At 46.9% G+C, this 16,556-nt stretch overlaps 1 protein-coding gene across 4 annotated transcripts in view; it reads left to right on the top strand.

Annotated features, from left to right (window-relative positions):
- Positions 1-15,609, top strand: part of LOC121547516 (transformation/transcription domain-associated protein) — an 89,736-nt gene extending 74,127 nt beyond the window's left edge. For all 4 annotated transcript variants that reach the window (XM_045209777.1, XM_045209776.1, XM_041858839.2 and 1 more), the window contains 8 exons: positions 259-458; positions 1,340-1,601; positions 5,344-5,569; positions 5,698-5,915; positions 8,496-8,680; positions 8,828-9,031; positions 13,948-14,142; positions 15,122-15,609. In XM_045209777.1, the coding sequence (XP_045065712.1) occupies positions 259-458; positions 1,340-1,601; positions 5,344-5,569; positions 5,698-5,915; positions 8,496-8,680; positions 8,828-9,031; positions 13,948-14,142; positions 15,122-15,406 (1,775 nt within the window). In that variant the 3' untranslated portion in view covers positions 15,407-15,609. The remainder of the gene's footprint in view (positions 1-258; positions 459-1,339; positions 1,602-5,343; positions 5,570-5,697; positions 5,916-8,495; positions 8,681-8,827; positions 9,032-13,947; positions 14,143-15,121) is intronic.
- The last annotated feature ends 947 nt before the right edge of the window (positions 15,610-16,556 follow it).

The following is a 16,556-nucleotide window of genomic DNA, read 5'->3' as shown; positions in this document are numbered from 1 at the left end:
TCTTCTTAAAAGAAAAGCCATTATCTAACAAAGGTATGACTTTGTTTTTGCAGTGCTTTTTAGAACTCATCAATGTCTCTGTGTCTGTCTTCACCTCTATCACCTTTTCTTCTCTTATCTACTCTCTATCCTTCCTTTTCTCTCTACTCATCTTTCTCACATCGCTACCCATCAATTCCCTCTCCACTGTCTTCACACCCCTTTTCTTTTCTCCCCTCGTTTTTCTCTCTCCCCACCTCTTCCACCTCTACTCTCTAGACTCGGGCCAGCAGCAGCCCAGTTCTGTGGGGGCCCAGACCCACTCGGCATCTGACCCGGGCCCCATCAGGGCCACGGCCCCTATGTGGCGCTGCAGCAGGATCATGCACATGCAGAGAGAGCTGCACCCCACCCTGCTCTCCTCTCTGGAGGGCATTGTGGACCAGATGGTCTGGTTCAGGGAGAACTGGCATGAAGAGGTGAGGCAGGGGCACCTGGTCTCCTGGGATGGTGGGGAGGGGGTGGAGAGGTGTGTGTGTGTGTGTGTGTGTGAGAGAGAGAGAGAGCCACAAAGTAACCCTGGCATGGCATAGCCATAGTCCGTTGCCATAGTCCGTTGCTCCTCTCTACCTGAGTAGTCTGAAGCTCTGTTGAAGGAAGAGCTCTGTCATGTTTCTGACTTGATGAAGATGAGCGGTGAGCTTACAGAACCTCCAACACGGTGAGCTTACAGGTTTGGAAAATGGAAATTACTGTCAGTGAATGCAACATTTACACAGAGGTTAAACTTTTTTTGTTGCATATTTTCTGAAACACTTTCTGCAACCTCCTCTGGAATCACTCACTCATCTATAACACTATATCCTACCCCTGTGTAGAAATGTCAGTCAAGGTGTCAATAAACTGGGAGAGAGCTGACATAACACAAGCTTCCAAATGGAACTCGGCGGTGCTGCAAAGTGCTTTAGCCATGCTGGGTGGAAGAGGGGGGGTAGTGTGTGCACTCGAGGGGCTCACAGAAGCAGCTGTGGGCTCAGCGCTGCAGTCCGTTCCATTGGTTAGACCGGGACAGAGGAACACTGTTTGGTTAGACCGGGACAGAGGAACACTGTTAATACCCCCCGTGGGAACAACCTCACCTGGATGCACCTGCCTGGGGAGAGGAGTTTGCAGTGGGGGGAACTATTGGAAAGGGAGGGTGGGTTGGCGGATTAGGGGAGTATGGTGAGACTGTGGGGCAGCATAGCTTGCTCACTTTCTTAGCATTCTGAGGGTCACAAACAGTGTAATATACATTTTCATGATCAATATCTTCCTCCCTCGCTTTTCCCCTTACCCCCCCCCTTACCCTCCCCCCCAGGTCCTGAGACAGCTCCAGCAGGGTCTGTTTAAGTGCTACTCTGTGGCATTCGAGAAGAGCGGTGCTGTGTCGGACGCCAAGATCACACCGCACACGCTGAACTTTGTCAAGAAGCTGGTGAGCACGTTTGGCGTGGGGCTGGAGAACGTCTCCAATGTTTCCACCATGTTCTCCAGCGCGGCGTCCGAATCGCTCGCTCGCCGAGCCCAGGCCACCGCTCAGGACCCAGTCTTCCAGAAGATGAAGGGACAGTTCACCACAGGTACGCTCTGCTCTAACCTCCATCTAGTTTATTGTCGGTTCTGCTATGTTCATTATTAATTTCCCTGTTGTTGATGTACTCTTTTTGGGGGGGGGTAGAAATATAACTCACTTTTGGAATCTGACCAAAAGTGTAGACCCATAGGAGTCATGGGGTAAATCTCAAATCACACCCTATTCCTTATGCAGTGCTCTGCGTCATTCCAGCCGTAGCCAGACGTAGCCAATCTGTGTGCATCAGCAGGCAAGGGTTATTTTTCACCAGGCAGAAACAGAACAGTGGTGTTCCGGAACGTAATTGGAGCTTCTGAACCAGATGATTTGATTTAATGGAGGGCTGACGTGTGTATGTCCACGTGTGTGCCAGTGTGTGTGTGTGTTTGCTGGGCTGTTTTGGGGTGTTGATTACACAGGCATTACACAGCTCTGCTAATCCAACCCACTGACTTGCCCTCCAGGCCTGTTTAGCGATCATTTGGGTACATACAGGCACAGCATGTGGAGAAGAACAAAACAGTGCTTACTGGTACTGGAGCTCCAAGGAGAGTTGCATTTGAACTGAAGGGTGTTTAATAGCTGTAAGAGAAACTGTTGACTGTTGATCAACTGCAGACATCTTGTATTATTGTGGCCTTTGTATTTGACCTCAGCAACTGTTGTAACTAAAATCATCAGCCTACCACATGCTGCTTTCATAACAATACCTTGGGAACAGTTATGCGGAAGTTAAATTGAATCATGAAGTGATCCGTTTATCTTTCGTATGGATGTGTTTGTGCATGTTAGTCAGCGACCCATGAGACCCTCATCCTCCTGAGTATTTATTTATATTCTACTCAGGAATGCAACAGACAGACAGGTGCAGACTGGCCCTCGTAGAGACATTTCTAAAAACCGAATTCTTCTATTTTGGAAATGAACAGCCAGGCTTAACCACAGTTCAGTTTTCTGGCCACTGGTTTAAACTAGGAATGTCTGCTTCAACCTCCAACTCCTTCCCTGTGTCCACATAACTCTCTCTCCTCTCCTCTGGCTCTCTTCTCAACGCTGTATGACTGAGTACACACACAGAGCTGCCCATTCCCTGTCCTCCTACACACACAGGCACTCCTCACCTCTCCTCCCTCTGTTCCCCCTCTTTTACACTTCTGTTTTCCCCTCCACCAGACTGGAGAGAGGCTAGCTGAGCTAATGTGTCTGGCTACGGTACTGCATGTTGACTGGGCAGTGAGAGTGAGAGAGGGCCAGAGAATGGCGAGCGAGAGAATGAAAGCTAATTGAGGAATGGCGTGGGAGAAATGAGGAACACTAGAGCCTGTGAGAGAATGAGTGAGATGGAAACCGACAGAGGGAGAGAAGGGGAGCGTGTGGCATTCATGTTACCAGATGTGTGGGTACTGGGTGCCAGCTGTGTTTGCTCGGCCAGGCATCACCGGAGCTCCGGCTCACAGGGTGCCTGCCTGGCGACCAGCCGTCGCTCTCCAGCTGTGCCCACGCCAACCGAGCTCTGCGGAGAAGCCCGACAAGCCTCCGGAGCAGAACAAACAGGGTTTACAGCCCCGCATTTCTGCTGCTGCCGAGCAGCCAACCACGTTACCCTGGGTTTGTGGGCCGGAAAATCTGCGTTTTTATGCACACACACAACATTTGTCAGAAGGGACTGGGAGGAGAGGGGGGAGGCATTCAAATCCAATTATGGGGAATGCTCTTTGCACAAGTTATTGTTTTATAACTGGATCCACTCCAAAGCTCTCTGCTTGTCAGAAGAACCCTGGAAAAAATGTTTTTTATAACTTCACTGTTCAGAGCAGCCATCATCACATGTTTTCAGATGGAATATTTTCACCTGTCTTTGTCGGACTTTCAAAAACTACAGTACATTGGCCACATGGCATGTAAACGCTCTTTTGGGTTTTTCAAACAATTTTCACACATTGAAATAAACTGTTCTTTAAAAATTACATTTTACTTGGCTATGAGAAACATGCTGAAAGGATTTTCTCTGATGGGTTGTGCACATCAACATACATGAATCAGTCTCTGTGCACTGAATCTACCTGACTCTCAGCACATGTTCTATTTTTATCAATAACAAATATAGCAGTTCAACACACAATCACCCCAGTAGCCTTCTGCACCACTGCTGTTGTTGTGTAAGACTGATTGGCTCTGAGGTCCAGCCAGCCAACCAGTGGCCATCCAGCTGTTACATCTATAGCTGAACAAACCACTGAGTTTAACTCACCTAAGACTTACTGCTGCTGCGAGAAAATAGTCTAGGGGCTATTTATAGAGACGGACCACCGAACACTGTGGTTCTCTGGTCATGAGGGAGAGGGGGGGTGGAGAGCAGATAGAGAGGGGTCTGAGAGCGCGCAGAGAGGGGTCTGAGAGCGCGCAGAGAGGGGTCTGAGAGCGAGGCCGAAAGAGGGAGAGGGCAGTGAAAGAGGGAGAGGGCAGTGAAAGAGGGAGAGTTACATGCCTCCTAGTGTTCCAGTCTCAGGTCAGGGAGCAGGTATTTGTAGCTGTTTTTAGGAGACTATGGATCAGAGAACAGGGGGCTTGTTGTTCACAGCAGCATGAGATGACTGATCAGCGGTCAGAGAAAAAAGGAGCTAAAATAGCCCCCCTCCTTACTTCTGCTCTGACTCAGTTTCCACTATATGGCCAAGCTCCAATGTCAAAATTGGTTATATTTTCAGCTGTCCTCTTATTTCCTGTTTCCTCTTCTTACGTACCTTTTACATCACAGAATAATCCAGACAGTAATGAAAATGATCTCGTTAAAAAAAGACAGCCACAGTTCATGTATTCTATTTGTAGGTTATATATACTTTTATGCCGCTGAATCATTGGCAATTCAACAAGACTAGCCTAATTCTAATTCAGTCTCCCCTAGGCTAGCAAACAGCAGGCAGGTAAAATGGATGCCATGAAGGAACATTGGATTTAAAAAAAAAGGTTTATTTAGAGTGTAAGAGTTCACTCAGAAGGGGTTTGAAATGGCAAGGCCTTTCATTCTCTGATACACTTTCATGGTTTCATTACAACAAGCAGAGCACAACAGCCTTGTGATAATGGAGCAGGTTTCTACCTGCTTGATAAAGATGTCCTGGGGGCATCACCGTGGCTCCCTTTCTGCTTGCACCTTTTGTTATATCATTCCCTCCCAAGAATATGCACAATGTCAGTTGTGACTTGAATATGAAATGTAACTCCTTTTCTTGTGAGAGGGACTTGTGATTATATCAGTAGACTAGCTCCATGGGGGACTGGGTGGAAAACGTACAGCACTTTGGTTGATATGGCAACAAAGAGCTTGTTTCTGCCTCTTACTCATTGGTTATTTTCAGTCTCAGCTTTGCTCTCATTGGTCATTTCTCTTATTACCTCAGAGGACCGCTGTGGTCCTCTGTAGCTCAATTGGTAGAGCATGGCGCTTGTAACGCCAGGGTAGTGGGTTCGATCCCCGGGACCACCCATACGTAAAAATGTATGCGCACATGTCGCTTTGGATAAAAGCGTCTGCTAAATGGCTTATTATTATTATATCCATCCATAGAAACCTAACCATTTTGTTTTCTCTTTGACCCTTAATAGACAATAAACCATTTGAACCCAAACTTTGAGTTTCATGGTTGTCAGTATAGGCTTTGTTGGCTTCCTTCGAACAGGTCGTCTAACTCCACTTAATAGCCTCATATTGGTTATCAACCCCTTTCTGTCTCTCTGTCCCCATGCAGACTTTGACTTCAGCGTGCCTGGCTCCATGAAGCTCCACAACCTGATCTCCAAGCTGAAGAAGTGGATCAAGATCCTGGAGGCCAAGACCAAGCAGCTGCCCAAGTTCTTCCTGATCGAGGAGAAGTGCCGCTTCCTCAGCAACTTCTCAGCCCAGACCGCCGAGGTGGAGATCCCTGGGGAGTTCCTCATGCCCAAACCCACGCACTATTACATCAAGATCGCACGGTGAGGAGGATACACGTATGGAGAGCACACACACAAGTCTTGTTACGCTGCCATTACCTCCAGGTAGTAACAGCGTGTGTGTGTCTGTTTCCTCCAGGTAGTTAACAGCGTGTGTGTGTTTCCTCCAGGTTCATGCCCAGAGTGGAGATAGTCCAGAAACACAACACAGCAGCACGGCGTCTCTACATCAGAGGTCACAACGGGAAGATCTACCCCTACCTGGTGATGAACGATGCCTGTCTGACTGAGTCCCGCAGGGAGGAGAGGGTCCTACAGCTACTGAGGCTGCTCAACCCCTGTCTGGAGAAGAGGAAGGAGACCACCAAGAGACACCTCTTCTTTACTGGTATGACACACACTGGGCTAGCTCTCTTTGTCTGTCTATCTAGCGCTCCCTCTCTTCCCACTGTCTCTAGTCTCTCATAGACCACTAAGACACCTATTATTCCTGAGGCAACACACTGGGCTATTGCTTTACGTTTGTCTGTCTCTCTTTCCCTTTTCTCTCTGTCTGACTCTACTCTTTCATATATCACTCTATAGCTCTGTCTGGGCTATCTGTTTCTCTCTCATTTTCCCTCCTGTCAAGTCAGTCTTTTGACAGGCAGTCTAAAATCTCCTCTCTCTGTGTATCTTGGGCTCTGAACCCAGGAATAGAGAATTCAATGAGAGAGTAGAAATGTCAAGTGTAGCTCAGTCTAAACTGTTTTTCCAAGGGCATGTCTATATAGTCCGATAAGGCAGGCGGTTGATGTTTAAATCCTAGCAACCTCTTTAACTGTACTGTATATGCGGCTTTCTTTAAAGAAAAATATGGCAAAGGAGAGGAGAAAGGAATGAGAGAAATTAAATTGAGGGGAATTGTCGACGTGTCAGGGCAGAGAGTCAGTCAGTCAGTGAGTGAATGAAATAAGATGCAATGTTATGCACATGGGAGGCTGGCTGGGAGATTGAATCTGAATTGCCTTTCTGTGATTGATTTATCAGTATTGTGGTGAACCACTTCCAGGGCAGAGGTCAAGGGCATCCTCATGGGGGGCTACATTGTTCTGGTCTAACGACCAAAAGAAGTGCATTTCAAAATAGAATAAAAGAGGGCTCATGTCTTTCCTATGATCTGCTCTGATGTAAAGAGATGGGCTATACATTAGATAGATTGGATAGAGATTAGAGAGAGATGGGATATACACTGACTGTAAAAAAACATTAGGGAGTTGCACCCCCCCCTTTTGCCTTCAGAACAGCCTCAATTCATCGGGGCATGGACTCTACAAGGTGTTCGAAAGCGTTCCGCAGGGATGCTGGCCCATGTTGACTCCAATGCTTCCCACAGTTGTGTCAAGTTGGCTGGATGTCCTTTGGGTGGTGGACCATTCTTGATACACACGGGAAACTGTTGAGCGTGAAAAACCCAGCAGCGTTGCAGTTCTTGACACACTCAAACTGGTGCGCCTGGCACGTACTACCATACCCCGTTCAAAGGCACTTAACTCTTTTGTTTTGCCCATTCACCCTCTGAATGCCACACATACACAATCCATGTCTCAATTGTCTCTAGGCTTAAAAATCATTCTTGAACCTGTCTCCTCCCCTTCATCTACACTGATTGAAGTGTATTTAACAAGTGACATCAATAAGGGATCATAGCTTTCACCTGGATTCACCCGGTCAGTCCATGTCATGGAAAGAGCAGGTGTTCTAAATGTTTTGTATACTCAGTGTAGATTACATTTACATTTTAGTCATTTAGCAGACGCTCTTATCCAGAGCGACTTACAGTTAGTGAGTGCATACATATTTTTTTATATTTTTTTTATACTGGAATCGAACCCACAACCCTGGCGTTGCAAATGCCATGCTCTACCAACTGAGCTACATCCCTGCCGGCCATTCCCTCCCCTACCCTGGACGACACTGGGCCAATTGTGCGCCGCCCCATGGGTCTCCCGGTCGCGGCCGGCTACGACAGAGCCTGGATTCGAACCAGGATCTCTAGTGGCACAGCTAGCACTGCGATGCAGTGCCTTAGACCACTGCGCCACTCGGGAGGACAGATTAGATATAGATTAGAGAGCGATGGGATATAGATTGGAGAGAGATGGGGATGAAAGCATTGACAGAAGCATACTGATGAGCATGTCATTGTGATGTGCGTCCCTCAGTTACATGACCTGGTATCTGTGGAGACCAGAGGAAGGTGAGGGGTCAGAATGTCACCCAGGGAAAATTGGCCTGTGACATCGCTATGTACTCAGACTGATTACTACCCTGTTGGCATCCTCCTCTCGCTTTCTCTTTCTCTCTCTTCTTTATACAATATCTTTGTATATACAATTTCCTTTCCTGTCCTCACCAAGAGTTGTCCTTCCACCCAGATGTTTGCCCACTCTCCCTCTCAGCGACTGATTGGGTTGTTTTTAAGAGGGAATATGGACTTCTGTGGTCCCTCTACTCATTCCCTCTAAGTAAAATGGTAGTGTTCAGTTGGTGGTTTGCCATGTTATGTAAATGTTTACATGGCTCTGATTATATGCCAGGTGCTGTCCTCTTTGAACCTCTTCAACTCTAGTGTTACATTTGGCCCACAGGAGCACTAAACCTCTTGTATTGTATTGAGAAATCTTAGGTTAGGCTAGATATGTAGACCGGTTGTGCAATGTTAGGTGTAATAGTTTACTTTACACAGTGTATTAAAATGAAGATGGCTTGTTTTGCCTTGGAAAATGTAGGTGTAGATGTTTAGTATTGCAATGTTGTTGTATTGAGGTGGCTTACTCTACCGCCCTTCTCTCTCTCCCTCCCTCCCTCCCTCCCTCGTCCTCCAAGGTTAGGTTGTATACAGTGTATTGAGGTGTGTAATCAGTTTACCATGTTATTAAATTGTGCTCACTCTCTCCCCCTTCCTCCCTCCATCCTATCTCTCCAGTCCCCAGGGTGGTAGCTGTGTCTCCTCAGATGCGTCTGGTAGAGGACAACCCATCGTCTCTGTCTCTGGTGGAGATCTATAAACAACGCTGTGCCAAGAAAGGCATTGAGCACGACAACCCCATCTCACGCTACTATGACCGTCTAGCTACTGTACAGGCTAGAGGCACACAGGCCAGCCACCAGGTACTGGAACATAAACATGGACACACACAAACACACTGGTGCACACACAACGACCGCCTGGCTATAGTACAGTCCAGGGGCACACTGGCCAGCCACCAGGTACTTACTGGAACACACACTCCTACTCTAAACCCCTGTCCCCACCAGGTGCTGCGTGACATTCTGAAGGAGGTTCAGGGGAACATGGTACCTCGCAGCATGCTGAGGGAGTGGGCGTTACACACCTTCCCCAACGCTACAGACTACTGGACCTTCAGAAAGATGTTCACCATCCAGCTGTCTCTCATCGGCCTGGCTGAATTCATGTTACACCTCAACCGCCTCAACCCTGAGATGCTGCAGATAGCACAGGTAGGGGGAGAGAGAGAGGGACGCCCATGCACGCACACACCTGGACATACACACACACACAGAGACGCGTGCATGCACACACACACACACTCTAGGGCTGAGCGATATGGTCAAAATATACACTGCTCAAAAAAATAAAGGGAACACTTAAACAACACAATTAATTCCAAGTCAATCACACTTCTGTGAAATCAAACTGTCCACTTAGGAAGCAACACTGAATGACAATACATTTCACATGCTGTTGTGCAAATGGAATAGACAACAGACCACTTCTCAGTTCCTATGCTTCCTGGCTGATGTTTTGGTCACTTTTAAATGCTGTCGGTGCTTTCACTCTAGTGGTAGCATGAGATGGAGTCTACAACCCACACAAGTGGCTCAGGTAGTGCAGCTCATCCAGGATGGCACATCAATGCGAGCTGTGGCAAGAAGGTTTGCTGTGTCTGTCAGCGTAGTGTCCAGAGCATGGAGGCGCTACCAGGAGACAGGCCAGTACATCAGGAGACGTGGAGGAGGCCGTAGGAGGGCAACAACCCAGCAGCAGGACCGCTACCTCCGCCTTTGTGCAAGGAGGAGCACTGCCAGAGCCCTGCAAAATGACCTCCAGCAGGCCACAAATGTGCATGTCTGCTCAAACAGACTCCATGAGGGTGGTATGAGGGTCCGACGTCCACAGGTGGGGGTTGTGCTTACAGCCCAACACCGTGCAGGACGTTTGGCATTTGCCAGAGAACACCAAGATTGGCAAATTCGCCACTGGCGCCCTGTGCTCTTCACAGATGAAAGCAGGTTCACACTGAGCACATGTGACAGACGTGACAGAGTCTGGAGACGCCGTGGAGAACGTTCTGCTGCCTGCAACATCCTCCAGCATGACCGGTTTGGCGGTGGGTCAGTCATGGTGTGGGGTGGCATTTCTTTGGGGGGCAGCACAGACGGGTTGTTCGCACCTCCATGTGCTCGCCAGAGGTAGCCTGACTGCCATTAGGTACCGAGATGAGATCCTCAGACCCCTTGTGAGACCATATGCTGGTGCGGTTGGCCCTGGGTTCCTCCTAATGCAAGACAATGCTAGACCTCATGTGGCTGGAGTGTGTCAGCAGTTCCTGCAAGAGGAAGGCATTGATGCTATGGACTGGCCCGCCCGTTCCCCAGACCTGAATCCAATTGAGCACATCTGGGACATCATGTCTCGCTCCATCCACCAACGCCACGTTGCACCACAGACTGTCCAGGAGTTGGCGGATGCTTTAGTCCAGGTCTGGGAGGAGATCCCTCAGGAGACCATCCGCCACCTCATCAGGAGCATGCCCAGGCGTTGTAGGGAGGCCATACAGGCACGTGGAGGCCACACACACTACTGAGTCTCATTTTGACTTGTTTTAAGGACATTACATCAAAGTTGGATCAGCCTGTAGTGTGGTTTTCCACTTTAGTTTTGAGGGTGACTCCAAATCCAGACCTCCATGGGTTGATAAATTTGATTTCCATTGATAATTTTTGTGTGATTTTGTTGTCAGCACATTCAACTATGTAAAGAAAAAAGTATTTAATAAGATGATTTCATTCATTCAGATCTAGGATGTGTGTTCCCTTTAAGTGTTCCCTTTATTTTTTGAGCAGTGTAATATCACTATGTATTTTATATGGTAAGGTTTTTGAATAATAAAAGTTCTAAATATGCTTTATGGGTAGTTCATGACCCCAGGGTGTCAACACCCTGGGGTCATGATAAGTGATTCCAATTGGGCTTTATCCATTGTGATCTGATTTGTTCAAGCCAACTTCAAACAACAATAATTTATCCATTTCTGCATTTCCTGCATTTTTGTTATCATTTCCACACTGTGCCACTCCGGGCTGCATGATATGGGCAAAAAACCTAGGCCTAATTAATTGGTGAACTGTTGAAATCATGGAAATAGAATGATTATTCTAATTCTATAGTTGGAATATAGTAGGCAGCACCTTGAATACATTGTTTGACATGACAATGAATGAATAAGCCAGGGAGGAATTATTGACAGGGTAGGAAACAAAGTGTTGGTCAGTGTTTCCAGGGGACCCTAATTAGATGTTACATTATATGTTTTCTTAACTCATGTAGCTAGCTAACATGTATTCATGCTTTGCCTAGTCCTCTCTGTTTTAGAAGATACCGTGATAGAGCAACTGCTCTCTCCTTGAGTGACGGGGGGCAGGGCTTGGCATGCAGCAGGAGATGGAGAAAAACTACTCGAGTAGCAAACGGCGTTAACTAATTTATAAAAATGGACATTACATTCGCCGGAGTTGCGTATCACTTTTAACAAACCAAACATTGAAATACCGTTATAGAAGGTAAAGTAAAAACCGAAACTGGTCCGTGCATTAATCCCGGTATGTAGTACAATATGGTTTACCACCTAACACTAACACACACAGATAAACGCATACTCACACTCATAAACGCGTGCACACACACACACACACACACCGCCTCTGCACCTAACCCAGCCAAGGACACATGGCTAAGGGAATTTGAAGCAGTCTGTCAAAGAAAGAGGATTCATGTCAAGGAGACTAATTCAATATGGAGATGTTCCTCCTAGACCCCTAGATTCATTAGAGATGAGCATCACTGACTGGTAATATGCATTACTTCCTCCCCTCTATGACATCAATGCAGCCCTGTCAGTCAGTGAGCCTCTATGGGACGATGCTGTTTTGACAGTCAGTCTTATTCCGACTCTTTGCTCTGCTATCAGAGACCATTCAATATAAAGAGCCAGAGAGTGTGTGTGTGTGTGTGTGTCGCACCAGATCAGTTGGATATATACGTGTGCGCGCTCCTTTCGGAGGGCAGAGAGTATATCTCTGAAAGTCATTATTAAAGATGATTGTGTGGAACAGACGGACAGCCTCCTCCTTTCCTCTCTCCTCCTCTATGATCCTAATCTGTCTCTTCTGACAGGCGTTCCACTGGGCAGCTAAGCAGACGCATTAAGCCCCCTCTCTGCCTGTTACACGCCATAGATCCCATTAGACACAGGCAGGATTACACACACACGGGCGCATGCATGCACACATGCACGCACACACTCACATGAAGGACATTACTGACACGCGTAACCCCTAGCCTCGCCCCAATAAACACCCAAATAACCCCATATGTTACCCCTAGAATAGTAAACTTTTCTAAAATAGTGCATTGAGAGGGTTTGGCCTCTGCATTGTATGCCCCCATCCTCAGAGAATGTATCTTATGTCACCTCCCTCGTATTGTGTTGACTCAGTCTATTCATACAGTGTCACAATGGAGTAGCAGTCACCTGTTAATGTGTTATTATTCAGGACACTGCCTCAGTCCGGAGCCAGAGGAGTTTCTCTCTGAGCCTGAGCTTATCTGAGCCTCCTGGGGTCTAGCATCTAACCCTGTTGGCTCAAGGCCGTATCTTTGAGAGACTGAAAAAAACTCAAATGAAATGCTATTGCCATAAAGCTGTCATAAGCACACTTACTTTCTCCCATAAACAGCTTATCTTCCCAGAATGCTCTCTGCTCTTCATACATCATATTGGTCCCTCTTTACACAAACGCAGGCTTAAAGACAAAGTCCTGCTGTATATGCTTAACTCACCAGGGACAGAGAAAGGGGGATAGAGGGATTATGGATGTGCTTGGGGTGATATGTTGACGTTTTATGGTGCTCTGTCTATGGCAGATCAATAAAATCAGCCATTTTGTAGTTAAATAAATACACACACACACACTCTTTACTTGAAGGCAGCTGTATCCTGTCCATTGGTTCTATACAGGAGTAACTGGTCCATAGAGAATACCTCAGGAGAATGTTTATAGATGACTTGTCTTAGTGATCAGACACGGTGGAATCCTGACTGGAATACACAGTGCATTCGGAAAGTATTCAGACCCCTTTACTTTTTCCTCATTTTGTTACGTTACAGCCTTATTCTAAAATGGATTAAATAATTTTTCCCCCTCACATTACCCCATAATGACAAAGCAAAAACAGGTTTTTAGAAAATGTAGCACATTTATTACAAATAAATTGAAATATCACATTTACATAAGTATTCAGACCCTTTACTCAGTACTTTGTTGACGCACCTTTGGCAGCGATTACAGCCTCGAGTCTTCTTGGATTGACGCTACAAGCTTGGCACACCTGTATTTGGGGAGTTTCTCCCATTCTTCTCTGCAGATCCTCTCAAGCTCTGTCAGGTTGGATGGGGAGCGTCACTGCACAGCTATTTTCAGGTCTCTCCAGAGATGTTCGATCGGGTTCAAGTCAGGGCTCTGGCTGGGCCACTCAAGGACATTCAGAGACTTGTCCCGAAGCCACTCCTGCGTTGTCTTGGCTGTGTGCTTAGGGTCGTTGTCCTGTTGGAAGGTGAACCTTCGCCCCTGTCTGAGGTCCTGAGCGCTCTGGAGCAGGTTTTCATCAAGGATCTCTCTGTACTTTGCTCCGTTCATCTTTCCCTCGATCCTGATTAGGCTCCCAGTCCCTGCCACTGAAAAACATCCCCAAAGCATGATGCTGCCACCACCATGCTTCACCGTAGGGATGGTGCCAGGTTTCCTCCAGACGTGATGCTTGGCATTCAGGCATTCAAGCATTCAATTTCGAGTCTCATAGCAAAGGTTCTGAATACTTATGTGAATACGTTGGTTTTTTTGCCAAAAAAATCTAAAAACCTGTTTTTGCTTTGTCATTATGGGGTATAGTTGTAGATTGTTGAGAACTGTTTTAATACATTTTAGAATAAGGCTGTAACGTAACAAAATGTGGAAACAGTCAAGGGGTTTGAATACTTTCCACATGCACTGTATGAGGGAATATCAGGAAGGGCAGACACACACTGATCACACACAGACCTGATCCTAACCGTTATACTCCTCTCCTCCAACAGGACACGGGGAAGCTGAACGTGTCGTACTTCCGCTTCGACATCAACGATGCCACGGGTGACCTGGACGCCAACCGGCCCGTGCCCTTCCGTCTGACGCCCAACATCTCAGAGTTCCTGACCACCATCGGCGTCTCCGGCCCCCTCACCGCCTCCATGATCGCTGTGGCACGCTGCTTTGCTCAACCCAACTTCAAGGTAGGCCCAACAACAAGCACACCTGTAGCACAACAGCAAATTACCTTCATGGTTTGTTAGCTATGTTGATTGGACAAAAATAATGAATCACAGTTTAAATTGAAGCCATGGTAGGAGAGAATTCTCCTTTACAGCAGTAGACCACTGCTGTGCACCATGTAGAACTCACTGGTAGAACCATACCCTTTAATTAAGTTTAAAGTGTGAGCAGACTCATTTCTCAATTCTTGTCTTAATTTAGACACTATAATTCTTGATGGATGTTATTCTGTGTGGGTGTTTTACACCCCACAAATGTAAACTTGGAGGGAAATTCACTGAGGCGTATCAAAACAAAAACAATGGCCTCTCAGCCTCAGTCCCAGCTGTGGCAGGAGGAGGCTTGTATATCTATGTTGGTCCCGTAATGATAGGGCAGCAGGCAGCTATATATCTATATATAGCCCAGCTCCATCCTGTAGCTAAAGCCGGAGAGGAGAGGGGCTGCTTCCTTAAGGAGGTGAAGAAACTGGGGTGTTGAAGACCGAGGGACTTTCGGATGGAGGGAGTGCAGAGATGCACGCACATACACACACGGGACAGACCGAGCTAGAGACGTATCCCAGAGGCCACTGCTTTCTTTGGGGGGTGGAGAGGTGGTTATACACGCTTCCTGGGAGAGGAGACGGGTTGTTCTGACAATCAGGCCCTCAACACACCATAAAGTGGGCACACCGAGTGGAGAGGACAGAGTGTACCCAGCTAGGTGGTTAGCTAGTGTTAGTGTTGTGGCTTCTGTATAGTTTATATGGCTGCTGTGTATAGCCCTGTTAGTATGTGATGTTCTCACAGTATCTCATGATTCCTGAATTAGCACAAATTAATAGTTAGGTTCCTCAGTCAATGTTCCCATAAATAGTCTTACTAGAGTGCAAGATGCATTTTGCAGCTCCCCATCATTCTCTGTTCTCTCCTCTCCTTCTCCCCTCTACCCCACTAGGTGGACGGCATCCTGAAGGCGGTGCTCCGTGACGAGATCATCGCGTGGCACAAGAAGACCCAGGAGGACACGTCCATGCCCCTGTCCCCGGCAGGTCAGCCTGAGAACATGGACTCCCAGCAGCTAGTGTCCTTGGTGCAGAAGGCTGTGACGGCCATCATGACCAGGCTCCACAACCTGGCCCAGTTCGAGGGAGGGGAGTCAAAGGTCAACACCCTGGTGGCTGCTGCCAACAGCCTGGACAACCTCTGTCGCATGGACCCTGCCTGGCACCCCTGGCTATAAGGGGGAGAGGAGATGCCTGGCAGCCCTGGTTGTGAGGGGGAGAAGAGAGGGGGGAACGATGAAGAAGAGGATGGACATGATAAAACCTATGAAAATAGGTTTTCTTGGCCATGAGGGTATTCTAATGCACATTATAAACTGGGTGGTTCAAGCACTGAATGCTGATTGGCTGACAGCTGTGGTATATCAGACTGTATACCACGGGTATGACAAAACATTTATTTTTACTGCTCTAATTACGTTGGTAACCAGTTTATAATAGCAATAAGGCACCTCAGGGGTTTGTGGTATATGCCCAGTATACCACGGCTAAGGGCATAAGAACTGCCATAGCAGTGTTATATTGGCCATATACCACACCCCCTCTGGCCTTATTGCTTAATTGTGCTGCTCACACAACCATAAGATGTCATCATTGGCCACTGAAGAGCGTGACAGGCGGCCTTCACTATTGAGCCACAGAAAAGAGGAAATCACACAATGTAAACTGGAACTGAAGAAAATGCTTTTGTCATGTATAAATTGTTCTGTCAGGTATTATTTTTGAGGAGGGCTTCCTGGTCTCAAGTTGAAAGGATGCAGCGATTTACTGTAGCAAGCAAACAAAGCAAGAGAACAATGTAGCGCCGTTGAGTGCTGCAGAACCAGTCAGGTACCCATGTTATCAGGAAATAGCCTGGTAAAACCAGTCTGGACGCGTTCAGTCTTGTTTAACCAGGCTAATCAGGAAACTCACTGATGGAGAAACTAATTAAGGCACTCGAACCAAACGTAGTCTGCCACGTTTATTCTGCATCGCCTCTCTCTGTACTTGACTTACTGTTTGTTGTGTTTATCATCCCTCCATGAAAATGGAACAGTGGAGGGAGTATTGGAGAAAGTACAGTACTGTGTTTTATAATGCTCATTTTGTGTAGAGGTCATGATATGATTTTCAGTTCACTTGGTAATAGTCTCATCGAGTCTTTTCTAAGTTTACAAGTTGACTCCAGTGAATCAACAACGCAATGTTAAAAATATTGTAAGTCCTTCTTTTTGAGTTTGTATCATTATTATTTAAATACCAAATTATGTGTAGGACATTTTTATATATATCCCAAAAAAATGTAGAATATAATACTCTTGTGAATAATTATGCTGTATCATTCCT

The sequence above is a fragment of the Coregonus clupeaformis genome, chromosome 31 (genome assembly GCF_020615455.1).
Source record: "Coregonus clupeaformis isolate EN_2021a chromosome 31, ASM2061545v1, whole genome shotgun sequence".
NCBI lineage: Eukaryota > Metazoa > Chordata > Actinopteri > Salmoniformes > Salmonidae > Coregonus > Coregonus clupeaformis.
Note: the sequence above shows the minus strand (reverse complement) of the source record. Positions and strands in the feature narration are given on the sequence as shown.